This window comes from Lissotriton helveticus, chromosome 6 (assembly GCF_964261635.1).
Source record: "Lissotriton helveticus chromosome 6, aLisHel1.1, whole genome shotgun sequence".
Classification (NCBI taxonomy): domain Eukaryota; kingdom Metazoa; phylum Chordata; class Amphibia; order Caudata; family Salamandridae; genus Lissotriton; species Lissotriton helveticus.
The window spans coordinates 118,475,177-118,491,175 of NC_136067.1; the positions used below are offsets into that span (position 1 = coordinate 118,475,177).

At 45.6% G+C, this 15,999-nt stretch overlaps 1 protein-coding gene across 4 annotated transcripts in view; it reads right to left on the bottom strand.

Moving 5' to 3' along the window:
- The window catches only part of LOC144762320 (uncharacterized), a 199,011-nt gene that overhangs the window by 120,371 nt on the left and 62,641 nt on the right, over nt 1-15,999 (bottom strand). For all 4 annotated transcript variants that reach the window (XM_078647474.1, XM_078647477.1, XM_078647476.1 and 1 more), the window contains one exon: nt 1,604-3,574. In XM_078647474.1, coding sequence (XP_078503600.1) covers nt 1,604-3,574 — 1,971 coding nt within the window. The remainder of the gene's footprint in view (nt 1-1,603; nt 3,575-15,999) is intronic.

Genomic DNA, 15,999 nt, shown 5'->3' on the forward strand with positions numbered 1-15,999 from the left:
ATCCTTTCATCCTTTAGGTCCCAAGCTGCATTCACTATGTCCACCGACCCCCCCCCTCCTGAGGAGGCAAGTTTGGGCCTAGAGGGGTGCTGTACCCTTTAGTTGAGGTTGCCTAGGTTGAGGCCTTTTTCACCTCCAGTTCTTCGTTACACACAGTTCACTACCGCTTGCTTGTTGCTGGTCCATGTGCTCCCTCAGGTCGCGCTCAGACTAGAACAACTTGCACAACAACACCCCTGGGGTTAGCAACCCACCATTAGGGGGCACAGTTTCAGTCAATCTTGCGCAGCACCACTGTGGATAGCTGGCCCACCACTTGGGGAACTCCGTTAGTCACACGCTGGGCCGGTGCACTGGCAGCATTAGGCGGCAGGCCCCATCCTGCACAGTCTGCCCAAGGCTTTGCTTTCAGTCTACGCATTGGGGGAAGTGGGGACAGGCACAGAGGGTAAAGGCAGCCCACCAATTGAGAGAAAAGGAGAGGGGGCCTGATCCAGGTCTGTCTCATCGGAGCTTTGTTTGGCGCCCCCCCACAGCCGGTCATAATCCTACAAGCTGCGGGCCACGGCCTCGAACACTTCTCTGGAGATGGCAGCAACCTTCAGCATTCACCTTCTTTCCAGATCCAGTGTTAAACATTACTGCCACAGGTGGCCACCATGTTGGGGTTTCAGCAACTGCAGCCTGCTCTTCCCATCCCCCGCTGCACAATTTCCTATGTTGTTAACTTTCAGTTCCCACAGGCCCCTGTCTCTCCACCTTACCAGTATTACAGCCTGAGAATGAAGATACCCTTACCCTGCTTACCCTTTTTGGCAGAATGCAGGAGCTCAAAGAATGCTTACGGATGGGGAGGGTGGCAAAGAGATGCCAATTTATCTTGGCCCATTGGCCGCACCCCCATTTTGTGACTTTTAATGAGTTTTCAAAGAAGTTTTATTGGTTACAGGGCAAGAAGGGTAACTGTTGCACTACAAAAGGAGTGTACATTTTTGATTGTGGTCCAATTTGTATCAGAGATCACTATAATCAAAGTGCTTAGAATGGGCTTCTGGAAGTACAATTGGAAGAGTTATTTCCAATAGTCAAGGTATGCTTCTGATTCCATTTTATTTTGTATTACATTTACTATTCAACCTGTTAAGTAATTGTGGGTGGATACAGCAAGCTTTAATTGCAAAGTCACAACACAGGAAGGGCAATCAGTTCACTATACTGTAAAGACACAATTTAATGTGATATTTGGGTGCTACAATGGCACCAAGGGGTGATGGTAAAAGAATAAATCATGTGAATAAGGAAATAAGCTTAAGAACAACACTGACCAAAAACCCATGTAAAAACCAAGGCAATGAGATGACAACTACACGCAAGTGCAAGATTAAAATAAAAATGTTCCTACCGGTGTCACCTTTATGAAACACTTTGTATATTTTTAACAGACTAAAGTAAAGTCGGGCAGTTGCAGTCATAGGGTTTCCAAGACATTCTAATTACAGGCTACAAAAGGCGCATTGGATTGCCTGTTCTTGGAATATGTTTTCATGTAAAACGACAAAACAGTCAATATAAAATCTTGACACAATAATTTTTGTTGGCTCACCTAATGAAGGAAGCTCACTATTTTCTGGGCTCTTGAAAACAATGCGTTTCCTGGCTGATTGCGTCTCCCACTGTATGACTATCTCTTTCTTCTTCTCCTCTTCACTTTGGGACTGGCGTTTGATGGACAATATGCTTTCTTTTGCGTTTACTTTCTTTTTAGAGGTTGGCTGTTTCCGGACTGATCGTGCACTTTCATCTATTATCTTCATTCTCAGGCTGTAATACGGGTTCCCTCGGATCATTGAGGTGGCCCTGTTAATAACCTCTGCACTAGGCATGCTCTTTGATGAACTTTCAAGGGAATCCTTCCCTTCTTTCGAATTATGTTTTTTCAAATCCTGCCTGGGAGGAGGGTTGTTTATTTCTATAGTTTTCTCGTTGCCATGTTCGCTTCTGGTACCTCTCAAGGGTACTCCCTTCTCTTGTATCAACATATTTTCTAAAATTTCACAATGCCTGTCGGTGGGGCTCAAATCTTGAATGTCTGTCTTTTTTTTCTGTGCTTCCTGGCGATCTCTCAGCTTTGGCCCTTTTCCTCCAATCAAAATATTGTTCTTTTTCAAAATTACATTACACCTGTAATGAGAATTCTCTTCTATTAGGTTGTGTTTGTTGGGCTTGCTCAGATGATCTACAAACTGGGACCCCTTTTTATCCTGAAAAGTCTGGTTATAACTGGCAGGGAGGTTCATTTCCTTTGTACGAATCTCTTTGCTCTGCATATTCTGTGAATCAGTCGACAAGGATCTCTTTTCTTCTATACACGTATTGTTTTTTAAATTCTGATCAGGTCTGAAAGGAGGGCTTTCCTCTTCAATACCATGATCTTGGTTGTTTGAATCCTCAGGAGCTCTCAAAAGAGACGCCTTCATCAACATATTGTTTTCGAAACCCTCATGCCTGGAAGTAGTGTTATTTTCCTCAAAACACACATCTTTGTTGCTCGAGTTTTGAGGGACTTGGATAAGTGACCCATTTGTTTCTATTAAATTATTATAGTTTTCAAAAGTCTGAGAGTGCTTGCATGGTACTATAACCCCATCTCCAGCTTTCTCTTTGATGTTAAGACTTTCAAGGTCTCTGAAAGGAGGCCCATTATGTTCAAGCAACTTACTGTTTCCAATGGCCTGATCATGATTACAATGTGTGGTGTTCTGATTAACACACTTATCAATGTTGTCAGAGTACAGAGAGGTTCTTAAAGGTGACCCCTTTCTTTTTATAAATGTATTAGGGTTTTCGAAAGTCATATCATGTATAGAAGGCAGAGTGATTCCTTGTACACCATTTTCTTTGTTGTGAACTCTCTGGCAAATAGGCAAATGTGGCTCCTTCTCTTTTAATGGACCGATTTCAAAAGCCTTTGGCCTAACAGTAGGGTTTTTCTCTTCCAGACAACGATTTTTGTTCTCAGGGTCAAGAAGAGTTCTCAATGGTGAGAACTCTCCTTCCATCAAGATATTCTCGTTTTCCAAAGTCTGATGTTGCCAGTCAGAGGGGCTCTCCCTTCCTGTACTGGCCTCGATAATGTGGGTGCTTTCAGGAATGCTCAAAGACGCCCCCTTCCTGTCCAGCAACACATTACTGTTTTTTAAACTTTGATTGTGACTAGCAAGAGGGTTCTCCTTTCCGGTCTCTTTCTGCTTGGTGCTGGAGTCATGCGGGTAACAGGCATATCTCTCTTCCATTTCAAGGACCTTCTCAGAGTTCTCCTGAGGTGCAACTGATGGGGAATTCGATGCGGTCACCTTTTTCCTGCTGGAGGCCAGGTGTTTCCTAATACCTTCAAGCATAATTTTCCTATTTTCTGCCTTTCTGTAGCTCTTTTCATGATTAGTGACTGGACGAACTCTAGGCAAGCATTCTTCCATTGTTTCAAGGGGCTCTTCTACTTTCACACACTCCACGAAAAACGGATCCTCTCCTTTTTCAATGCTCTTTATAATGGCTGGCTTAAAATGTATAAACCCTAATCGGAAACAAAAAGAAATATGCCGTATTAAAAATACTTTCAGGTAGTTTTCTAGATAGTATGACATGTGGTATTATCACACCACTATAGAGCGGAGGAAAACAAATGAGAAGTTCTTTACTTGCAAACTCCCGTATCTATCTATTTTTTTTTTTTTTAAACACAATTTTATTGAGTTTTCAAATAGAATAATAAATGCGGTGCAGTTCCATAGCAATTGGGGGCTAAAAAGGAGAAAAAAATATATAGAACACAAGTTCATACATTAGTTCCAGAATGTAAATGATAATGTGGACAGTAATATCCAAGAATACATATCCGGACAGTGATATATTAGCTAAGGAGTAGAAAGAATGAGATATACATGCTAATAAAATAGCGAGGTAGCAGAGTCCTAGCAGACCAATGAATATCGTTCAAACTAAACATTATAAACTTTAATACAAATACAAAAAATAACCCACGTATCCATCTTTACATGCTCTCTGAATTCACTAACCTATCATTGCACATGTGCTGGATTCCGAGAACACACTTCCCAGATATACCCAATTCCAATTTGGAATCAATTTATAAAGTAAATAACCCCATAGGAGACATTGTCGGTTTTAAAATTAGACAGTAATTTAAATCAGTTAATTGTGTTAAAATCACAACCTTGTGACAAACTTGACAAAACAAAAATTAGGGAATTGTGCTCCTTGCCTAAAAAGGTTAACAAAACAAATAAAAAACACTCAAATATAATATTTATTATATATACCATTGTCAGTTCAGAATTCTAACTTGTAAAGCAGTTTGTTTTTAAGATCAATAAGCGTGGGAAGGATCTGCTAAGACTCCTACACTACGATCAGGGTCTCTGGAGGAAAGTTGGGCCTTGTGAATTCAGAGACAATTACTAGGATGGGGAACTTGGTTTACATGAGAATTTTCTTTCATAATGAAGGAAATCACTCAGACATTCTTAAACATTAGATTAGTGTAACCAATTTAACAAACAACCAGGCTGAGGGAGAAGACGGTCACTAAGCATAGATGTTACAGATGATAGCTTGCCCAACTACAGAATCCACTCTGGAGCAAAAAATAAATAAAATCAATGCAATAGACTTGACAAACATACAAACTGATGTCTAAGTGGTACACTGAAACGATCTAGTGTAGAGACATTTTACATTAATCCCACTAGCGCACAGGAGGATGGGTCACGCCCTCCTATGTAACTCCGGAGTGTAGACTATGTGACCAGAGGGCTTCTCCCTTCTACCCCACTCCCTCCCCACCTCCCCGTCAGTGGAATAACTGAAAGCCCCGAGTACTGGACTCTTGTCCCCAATGGAAGCCATCAGACCCTTCAGCTCTAGCACAAGAACGGTCCTGCAGCACTTCAGCACACTGCTCTCTTTTGCTAGTAGTGATCTCAACAGTGGCAGTATTGTTGGAAAGTGGATTCCTGCTCAATGGCTATCCCAAAGCAGGAATGGACCCACTGAACCACCCGGGAAAGTTTTATCTGGAATAATACCCTATAAAACTTCCTTGGAAGCACGTAACGGAGAATCAAAATTTTGCAATGGCATTGGGTCTTCTACGGACCAACCTCCCTATATGTACATACATGTATTAAGATCATTGCAAACAATCATGCCAATCACTTAGAGTGGCTGACAAACTGACACACTTGGACCAATCTAGGTTTATACCCAATAAATTAACAAGGTTTACGGAGACTGTACAAGTGGATGCAACGATCTGAACCTTCGATACCGAAAAAGTATTTAATTCAATGGGGTGATTGAAAGTCCTTGGAGCCAGGTGTATAAAGATTTATTAAAGCTTAGTTCCAGGTTAAGCTCATTAGAAGAAGATAAGTATATGGAAATTAGACCTCACCAGGAGCAGCCTCCCTGCCGCTCAGCCTGCCTGCCATCAACTGACACGCCACACACAAACCAGGCACCAAACATTCCATGAGGTCATCAGGCATTCTAACACTCATACTAGCAGAGCAACAGGGAAGTCACAGGCAGAGTAAGGAAAGAAACAAGTCAATTATAAGAGTGATCCTATATTCTGAAGGTACTTGGAGAAATGGCTCAGGCTCCTTTATTTCGCTCTTGAGTTTAGATTGGTGTACACAATCCACTGGCCAGCATTTATGTCAATGGGTGTGGTCCTGACCATTCACACCAATTAGAGGAAGAAGGCGGGGACTGTACATTGTACTCTGTGCTCTCTGCACTGACAATAGAGCTACTTTGGGATGCTGGATCCAGAGGGAGTCCACATTAATTGACTCTATTAGATGGCTGCATAAGAAAAGCATGTTATCTGTTCTCAGATGATATGCTCTTTACTTAGACTATGACAATTCTCTTCATGGTGTTAAGCAAATACTAAGAGTTTGCCATTAATTGATATTAACTCTTACAGTTCGCAAGTGTCTTCAAGTAGATTTTAATATTGAGGGATGCATCTCACGAAGGTCAAAGATCCATTTATCAAAGTGAATACGATTACGGTCTTTGCTCAAGCTAGGACTGAAGTATCACATTGCTTCATGCTCTCGTCTTCTATAACAGGAAGAGGTGCACTCTTTAGAATGGAAAAATAACCAAACATTTAGATAGTACAAAATATACAGGTTTGCATATCAAATTATTTCCTTTCTAAATTAGATGCTACTCTTCGGTCTTTACAATAACATGATGGAAACAATCAGATTTTATTAGTTAATCTTCAGTTTTCTGGGGAAAACAAAGTCTGAAATAACAAACCTAGCATACCAATTAATTGGTAATAATAAAGGACTGGGTTTTCATTTGCAAGCTGAACCTTACCTAGCTATAGAATAGTATGCAACCTTAGCTTTGCAGGTTGTACATCGGTAACCATTACATCGTAGGTAAGCTTGTAGTCTCTCTCTTTGCAGGTTTTATACTTCATAAGTGATTAACCTTAACATTATATGCACCTATGTATAAAAAATACATATATTTAAGCAAACATTAACAGTAAATATATGTATTCAAGTGTGAAAACATCGTTATGGTTTTGTTTTTTAAATTTATAACAGTATTTTATAATAAATGTAAAATCAAATTATTAAGCTAAAAACAATTTCATCATTCAAGTATAACTTGCAACTAGAGTTTTAGGGAGCAGGCCTAAACCCCAAATCCTGCAAGACACTGCCAAAAGAAGCTTGACTGCCAGAGATGCTGCCACATCTCACTTTCTACAGAAAGCTAATATCGAGCCAGAGTCCGTGAGGAGCTAATGCTGAAGTGCCACGTATATGCCTTCCGCAGGGAACACAGCCTTCCAGACTACTGATAATTACAATGCTGTGCTGTAAAGTAAGTAGGTATACAGCGCGTGGATTCCCTCCAAGAAACTCGAACTGCAACTTATACCTCTCCATGCTCTCCTTGCCTGGCGCATAGAAGTAGGTTTTAGGGCGTTCGGTTTAAAAATATATTTTAATTATGGTAGAAATGTACATTTTATTCTCATATTTTGCAACATCCATTTGTGTGGTTTTAATTCTATTCTGTGCGATTGTTTTAGATGTGCTAAGGAACAGGGTGCACCATTTGAAATAAACCTGCTTTTTAGTTGGCGTCTTTCTTAGTGCAGTTTGGGATTCCAAAGTCTTGGGGTGTCTCCACAATTGTTCCTGTGTTTAAAAAGGGAGATCGTAACAGCACTAAGAATTACAGACCGATCTCCCTCATCGACTCTGTGGTTAAGGTTGTAGGCGGAGTCGTATTAAATAGATTGACGGCCTGGGCGGAAGAAAATAAGATCATCTCGGACATTCAGTATGGGTTCCGCCCAGGTCATTCTACTATGGCACAATGCCTTAATCTCTACCTGATCCTCGGGAAGTACACTGTTGCCCGCCAGGGGACAATCTACATGGCCTACATAGACCTCTCCTCCGCCTTTGACGGTGTCAATCGGGGGACGTTGTGGCAGTCCATGAGGGCCATGGGGGTGGAGACAAATTTGGTGGACTTTCGGTTGGACCTACATAGAGATAGTAGGGCAAACAATAGATACGCTTAGGATTGGAGGGTCACAAGGGACTTTAGTACAGAAAGGAGAGTACGGCAGGGGTGTATTTTAGCCCCGTTTCTCTTTAACCTCTATATCAACGACTTAGATAAGATCTTGTCAGAAACTGGGGCTGATTTTCCGTGTGTGGGACGCAGTGGCCTGCCAGTCTTGCTTTATGCAGACGATGCAGTTTTCCTGGCACGTACCCCTAAATGAGATCCCGCTTGACACCTTTCGTAGGTTTATGGCAGAGCAAGATCTGGCCATAAATAATTGGAAATCCTACGTAATGCAGGTCGGGCTGCGACCCAAGAGGCAGGACTCCTTTAATGTGAACAGAGAAATAGTGCCCATACGTTCAACCTTCTCCTATTTGGGTGTCCTACTGGACGACCGTCTTGATTGGGGCCCTCTAATTAGGAAGAAAAGGGGGGGGGAGGTGTACAGGTCCAATGCAGCGATTTTTAACTTCGCTACTAAAATGGGCAAGCACCCAATAGCTGCGATGTTAAAAATGTATCAAGCCAAGAGTGTATCGATTGTCAGCTATGGCAGTGAATCGTGTGGTTATATAAAGTTCAAGTTTGGGCATTTGTATAGCGCACTACTCACCCAGAGGGTCTCAAGGCGCTAGGGGAAGGGGTACATTATTTGTCGAATAGCCAGGTTTTGAGTTCTTTTCTGAAGGCGATGTGGTTCTGAGTAAGGTGGAGGTGGGTGGGGAGTGAGTTCCAGGTCTTGGCAGCCAGGAAGGAGAAGGATCTGCCACCCATGGTGGATTTTCGGATGCGCGGGACTGCGGCGAGGGCTTGATTGGACGATCTTAGTTGGCGGGTGGGTTTGTAGAAGGACAGTCGAGTGTTGAGGCATTCGGGTCCTAGATTGTAGAGGGCCTTGTGTGCATGGGTGAGAAGACGGAAGGTAATTCTTTTGTTGACGGGAAGCCAGTGGAGATCTTTTAGATGTCCGGTGATGTGATCTTGGCGAGGGATGTCTAATATGAGTCTCGCTGACGCATTTTGGAAGCGCTGGAGTTTTTTCTGTAATTTTGCTGCGATTCCGGCGTATAGTGCGTTACCATAGTCCAGTCGGCTCGTGACCAGTGCGTGAGTGACAGTCTTTCTTGTCTCGAGGGGGATCCAGCGAAAGATCTTTTTGAGAATGCGAAGTACGTTGAAGCAGGAGGACGAGACTGCGTTGACTTGTCTGTACATCGAGAGAGAGGAGTCTAGGATGAAGCAGAGGTTACGTGCATGGTCTGTGGGTGTGGGTGCTGTGCCCAGAGCAGAAGGCCACCAAGAGTCATCCCAAGCTGAGGGGGAAGATCCCAGGATGAGTACCTCCGTCTTGTCTGAGTTGAGTTTTAGGCGGCTAGGTTTCATCCATTCGGCTACTTCTTTCATGCCTTCGTGAAGATTGGTCTTGGCGGTGTTGGGGTCTTTGGTGAGGGAAAGGATTAATTGGGTGTCGTCGGCGTAAGAGATGATGTTGAGGTTGTGTTGACGCGCGATGGAGGCGAGAGGACTCATGTAGACGTTGAAGAGGGTGGGACTGAGTGAGGATGGATTAGTTACTTACCTGTAATCCTAGTTCTCTTCCAGGGGTATCCTCATCAAAGTCATAAGCATTCGAATATTCCCGCCCATGCGCGGGACCCCGGAAACAATATATTATATGTGCCCCACATATATTATAGACATATATATAAATAAATATATATATATATATATATATATATATATATATATATAAAAATAAGCAATTGCAGCCAAATAAACAATAGAGCTGGAATATGCAGTGAAGAATTTCCACAATACAGTGAATTCTGTATTAGAAACATGAGAAACAACACCAATGCTTGTTTAGAAACTGTTTTAATGCTCAGAAAACAGTAGAAATTCTCATAACACACTGTAAGCATATACAGCTCCCAGGCTGCATTGCAAAATCCCAGTCTAAAAAGACTGAAAAGCTAACCTGTAGCTGAATGCACTAAAACGGACGCTGTGCCTTTAAGGCACCTCTGCCCCTAGCTTCCCATCATGCCTCAGGGGTTACAGTTAGGTCAGTTCTTTTCGGAGACTGAAAACCAAACCATGGTAATAACAGGTTAAAAAACATCTCCTATTTAATAAACAAAGTCCTTTGCCCGGGGAGGCGGGAGGGGTGCTTATGACTTTGATGAGGATACCCCTGGAAGAGAACTAGGATTACAGGTAAGTAACTAATCCTTCTCTTCCAGGGGATCCTCATCAATAGTCATAAGCATTAGAATAGAGTAGCGAGCCTCACCTCATCCCTGCGGGCAAAGGAATCAACAGATAACATTTATATCCGTAGGCCCAAAAATAGGCCTTATTCTACCCAAATAGGTTTCTCAAGGAGGCTTGCCCTACTTGAGAATCCGCTCTGGAATCAGACTCTAGGCAATAATGCCTTGTAAAGGTATGGACTGATTTCCATGTCGCAGCCTTGCATATTTCTGACATAGGAATGTCATGCAAAAAAGCTATTGTGGCTGCCTTCCCTCTAGTGGAATGAGCTTTGGGTGATTGCAACAAAGGTTTGCCAGCCAGCTGGTATGCTAGTTTGATACAAGAGACAATCCATCTGGAGATGGATCTTTTGGCTGCTGCAAACCCGGACCTCATTGCACCATAATTGACAAAGAGTTGGTCTGTCTTTCTGGTGTCCTTCGTTCTTTCTAGGTAAAACTTTAGCACCCGTTTAAGATCTAACGAGTGCAATGACCTCTCAGCTGGGGTCGATGGGTTAGGAAAGAACGAAGGAAGGGTAATCGTTTGATTTATATGAAAATCCGATACCACTTTTGGAAGAAAAGAAGGGTGAGCCCTCATTACTACTCTGTTGTGGTGAAACACAGTGTAAGGTTCCTTGGTGCAGAGTGCTTGAATCTCGCTAACCCTGCGCGCAGAGGTTATTGCCACCAAGAAGGCCGCCTTCCAAGTGAGATGCTGCAAGGAGGCCTTGTGTATAGGCTCAAACGGTGTAGACATCAGTCTGGAGAGAACCAGGTTCAACTCCCAGGGAGGAGAAGGATTTCTCACAGGGGGATAGACCTTCTTTAATCCCTGAAGGAAATCTTTCACCACCGGGACCTGAAAAAACGATGTTTGTGTAGGTGATTTTCTGTACGCTACTATGGCAGATAGATGAACCCTAATAGAAGCGTATTTCAACCCTGATGTCGCTAAGTATAGGAGGTATGGTAGGACTACCTCTTCTTGCCCTTTGGTGGGATCAAAGCCATGGTCCTTACACCAAATGAAAAATCTTTTCCACTTGAACGCATAAGACGTCCTTGTGGAAGGTCTCTTTGCCTCTCTTAAAATATTCATACATTCCGGAGGCAGATTTAAGTGTCCATATTGCAAGACCTCAGGAGCCATGCAGTCAGGTTCAGCGACTGGAGGTTGGGATGCAGGATCCTCCCGTCCATTTTGCTCAGCAGGTCTGGCCTGCACGGCAGCCGTCTGTGTGGACACAGCGACAGATGTAACAGGTCTGGATACCACCATTGTCGCGGCCAATCCGGAGCAATTAGGATCATGTCCATGCTCGATCTGATGAGCTTGGCCACCACTTTCGGAATCAGTGCCAGAGGGGGAAAAGCATAAGCGAACATCCCTGTCCACTCCAGCAGGAGAGCGTTCCCTTGCGTCCCTGGCCGGTGGAACCTGGACGCGAAGGCGTGGCATTTGGCGTTTTTGTCGTCCGCAAATAAGTCTATGTCTGGACGACCCCAGCAACGGAAGAGTTCTTCGACCACTTCGTCGTTTAGCACCCAGTCTGGCTGATCTTCGAAGTGCCTGCTGAGTGCGTCTGCTTTTGTGTTTAGCTCGCCTGGAAGGTGCACTGCCACCACCGACAGTCCCCGAGCCAGAAGCCAGTGCCAGATTGCCTGGGCTTCCAGAGACAGAGGGCGAGATCGAGTTCCTCCCTGCTTGTTCAGATAGAACATAGTTGTAGTGTTGTCCGTCTGAACCAGGACTTTGTCCGTTGTTATTGCTGGAAAGAACGCTTTGAGCGCCAGATGAACTGCTCGAAGCTCCAGCATGTTGATGTGGTATGTCTGAAGGTTGGTCGACCAGCGACCCTGAATCTGAAGATGACCCATGTGAGCACCCCAGCCTTCTAGAGATGCGTCCGTCACCACAGACAGCGAAGGAAGAGGTTGCTGAAAAAGGACTCCCTGCAGGACATTCCGAGGGCGAGTCCACCACTGTATTGAGGTCAGCGCTGCTAGAGACAGGATGATTCGATCCTCCCAATCTCCAGTCGCTTGGTCCCACTGATCCTCCACCGACTCTTGTAGAGGCCGCATCCTCAACCTGGCGTTCGGTATTAGGAAGATGCAGGACGCCATGGAGCCCAACAGAGACGCTACGTCTCGCACCTTTGGACGAGGAATCTGAAGTAACTTTTTGCATTTTCGTCCCATGGAAGAAAGTCTCTCTTGCGAAGGAAACGCTCTTCCTAACTTTGTGTCTAGAACTGCTCCCAGATAGTGGATAGTTTGTGTGGGCTGCAGGATCGACTTTTCTGAGTTTACATGGAGGCCGAGCCTGTGTAGCTGTTGGAGACACAGGTGACAGTCTTTGGTGGCTTGTCGAGGAGACGGACTCTTCAGGAGCCAGTCGTCTAGATATGGATACACAAAGAGGCCTTTTTTGTGTAGACACGCCGCTACCACTGCCATGCACTTGGTGAAGACCCTTGGTGCGGATTTGAGTCCGAAAGGAAGCACTTTGAACTGGTAATGCTTGGACCCTACCAGGAACCTCAAGTACTTTCGATGACCTGGTGTAATAGGAATGTGGAAGTACGCGTCTTGTAAATCCACCGAACACATCCAATCTCCGATCTGTAGATGAGGACATATTTGGTGGAGTGCCAACATGCGAAACTTCTCTTTGACCACCACTTTGTTGAGGAGTCGAAGATCCAAAATTGGTCTGAATTTGCCTTCTTGGTCTTTTTTGGGAACAAGGAAATATCTTGAGTACACTCCTTTCCCCCTTTGGGATAGGGGTACCACTTCGATTGCGTTTTTCTTTAAGAGGACGCTCACTTCCTTTTTGAGGAGCTCTAGCTGGTACGAGCGAGACTTTTTTGGAGGAGCCGGTTGTGGTTTCTTCCTGAAACGTAGCGCATATCCATTGCGCAGTATATTCAGCACCCACCGATCTTTCGTGATGCTGACCCACTCTGCCAGATGATGTGCAGCACTTCCTCCCACTGGAGTGGGTAACGGCGACAGAGGAAGCCACTGCTCAGGCCTTGCCTCCTCTAGGTGTGGTAGAGGACTGATTATGTCCGCCTCTACCTCTGCTTGACCTTCCTCCTCTGTATTGCGGCTTTCCTTGCGGCTTGTTTTGAGACCATTGAGGGGTTTGAACCCTCTGTTGGCCTCCCCGGTTCTTGTTGGTCTTGAAGCGTCGTTTGAACGGTGCTTTCTGTTTCTCCAGACCTACTGCCTTTACTGTGTCTAACTCGGTCTTCATCCGGGCCATTTCCTGATCGGCATGCTCCCCGAAGAGTGAAGATCCGGAAAAAGGCAGATTGAGGATGCGCTGTTGGGCATCTGGCTTGAGCCCAGTTAAACGTAGCCAAGAGGATCTCCTCGCACATATCCCATGTGAGTAGTTATGTCCAGCTAGAAGGGCGTTATCTGCTCATGAACTAATCATTTGGTTTGCCACCAAACAGCCCTCCGTCACGGTCTCCTCAAAGTCCTTCTGGTCCTCCTTGGGCAATTTCTCTTTGAATCGTTCCATGGAGTCCCATAGGGCTCTATCGTACCTTCCCAGAAGGGCTGATGCACTAGAGACTTTTAGGGATGAAGCTGCTGTGCTGCATACCTTGCGTCCCCAAGAATCTTGCGTCTTGCTGTCTTTGTCAGGAGGAACTGACGAAGAGGGAGCGACCGTGTGATTCTTCCTAGCTGAGGCTACAATAACTGAGTCCGCTGCAGGCTCACCTTTAACAAAGATAGGATCTGAGTCAGCCGGCCTATATATTTTTTGGATACGTGCCGGTACTGCTCTGATCGTTGCTGGCGTGAGGAAAACCTCTTTGATTGGGTCCATTATTCCTGGGACTAATGGGAGCAACGGCCTTGCATATGATTTGTGATGAAGAGTCTCAAAAATCACAGTAGTGGACACCTCTGGAGTGGTCATTTCTATATTCAGCTTGTGAGCACCCCTTTGCAAAACGTCCAGATACGTGTTGACGTCATCCAGAGGGGAAGCTCTTGAGCGAGGACTGTCTGCCAGCGTCGGAGAGTAGTCCCCTTTCGAAGATCTAGGCGAAGATGGAGGGGAGGATGAAGGAGTTCTTCTACTCCTGTGGTGAAAACGCTCCTTCCTCACCGGTGATCTCCTAGGTCGTTCCTCCCTTCGAGGAGAACGTGATACCCTCTGATGTACTGGAGATCTCGATCTCTCAGTTCGTACCTCCTTTCTCGGTGTTCGAGATTTGGGTTGCTCCCTCCTTGGCGATCGGGAGACCCTAGGGGCATGCGACCTGTCCGCTCTTCTCTCTCGTGAGCGTGATCGCTCTGCCTCTTCTGGTTGCTGAAGAGGAGACCCGTGGATTGGACTCAGGTACCTTTGAAGTCTCTCTGGTGCCTTAGAATCCTTCCAATTACTCAACGGAGCATACTATCTTGGAGAGAGTCTTATATGTGAAGTGTAACCCCGCTGGGGATTCTTCTGAACCGGACTCCTACTCCTAGAAGATGACCCCGTTGACCCCGAGGCACTTGAGGAGGAATGGAGTGAAGCAGATTGTGTCACTAGGATTGTCGAAGGCACTGAAGGCGATCTCCGTCTCACCGGTGTTGGAGGACGTCTCAAAAGCCTTTCCCTCGACGTCAAACGCCTCTGCGGCGTCGACGGGGCGATAACCTTCGGCGTTGAATGCTTCGACGATGATCTGTGGTCCCTCGACGTCGATCGGTGATGATGTGCCGACGGCGGAGTCATATCCCTCGACGTCGAACGGCGTTGTCTTGCCGTCGACGGAGGTCTCGACGTCGAACGGCGTTGTCCTGCCGTCGACGGAGGTCTCGACGTCGAACGGTCTAGTCCTGCCGTCGACGGAGGTCTCGACGTCGAACGGTCTAGTCCTGCCGTCGACGGAGCTCTCGACGTCGGCCGACGTTGATCTGTCGGCGACGGAGATGTCATCGACCTGGCATGTGGCGACGGCGGAGGATCGGACATCCTCGACGACGAGCGCCGACGTGCCTTAGATGATCCCTTCCTCGACGTCGATCGTCCGAGGGGGCTCTTGCTCCTCGACGCCGAGCGCCTCCGTGGAGACGTCGACGGAGGTGTTACACTCTTCGAAGCCTGTCGACGTCGAGACGACGGCGAGTGTGATCTGTCTCTCGACGCCGACCGTCGCCTGGTTGACGGCGGCGGAGTTGACTTATGTCTTGACGCCGAACCTCTCGTCGACTGCGATCTCGTGGCTTCTCTCGACGCCGATCGTCGCCTAGTTGACGACGGCGGAGCTTTCTTCGACGACGGCGAACCTCTTTTCGACGACGATTTCCTCATCGACGCCGATCTCGACGTCGACGGAGCTTTTTCTCTCGAACCGTCCATCAGATGTCGTTTTTTCAGCGCCGAGCCCGGTGCTGAGGTTGATGGACGCTCTGACTTGCCTTTGGAGGGAGTTCTGGGTCTCTTTGAACTCTTCCTCTCTGCAGATCTTCCTCTCATGGATCTCTGGGCCAGACCATAGAGCCTGTTCCTCTCTCTGTCTTTAAGTGTTCTGTCAGACAGCTTTTTACAATGAGAACAGCCTTTAGGATCATGATCCTCTGGCATGCATACAATACAGACCTCATGAGAGTCCGTTTTTGCCTTCTTGTGGCCACAAGAAGGGCAATCATCAAATAATGAGGGCATCCTGAAAGGAAAACCTCACAAAAAATTGACTGCTAAGCAGTTATTTACTTGACTATGATGTGAAAAGTCAAAGTAAATCAAAAAATTGTTCTTTGAAGATTTTCTGACTGAAAAAGGCAGAAAAGTGTGGAGCTGAGTATCCAGGGTCCTTCCTGAAGGAGCCGGAAAGAACAACTGACCTAACTGTAACCCCTGAGGCATGATGGGAAGCTAGGGGCAGAGGTGCCTTAAAGGCACAGCGTCAGTTTTAGTGCATTCAGCTACAGGTTAGCTTTTCAGTCTTTTTAGACTGGGATTTTGCAATGCAGCCTGGGAGCTGTATATGCTTACAGTGTGTTATGAGAATTTCTACTGTTTTCTGAGCATTAAAACAGTTTCTAAACAAGCATTGGTGTTGTTTCTCATGTTTCTAAT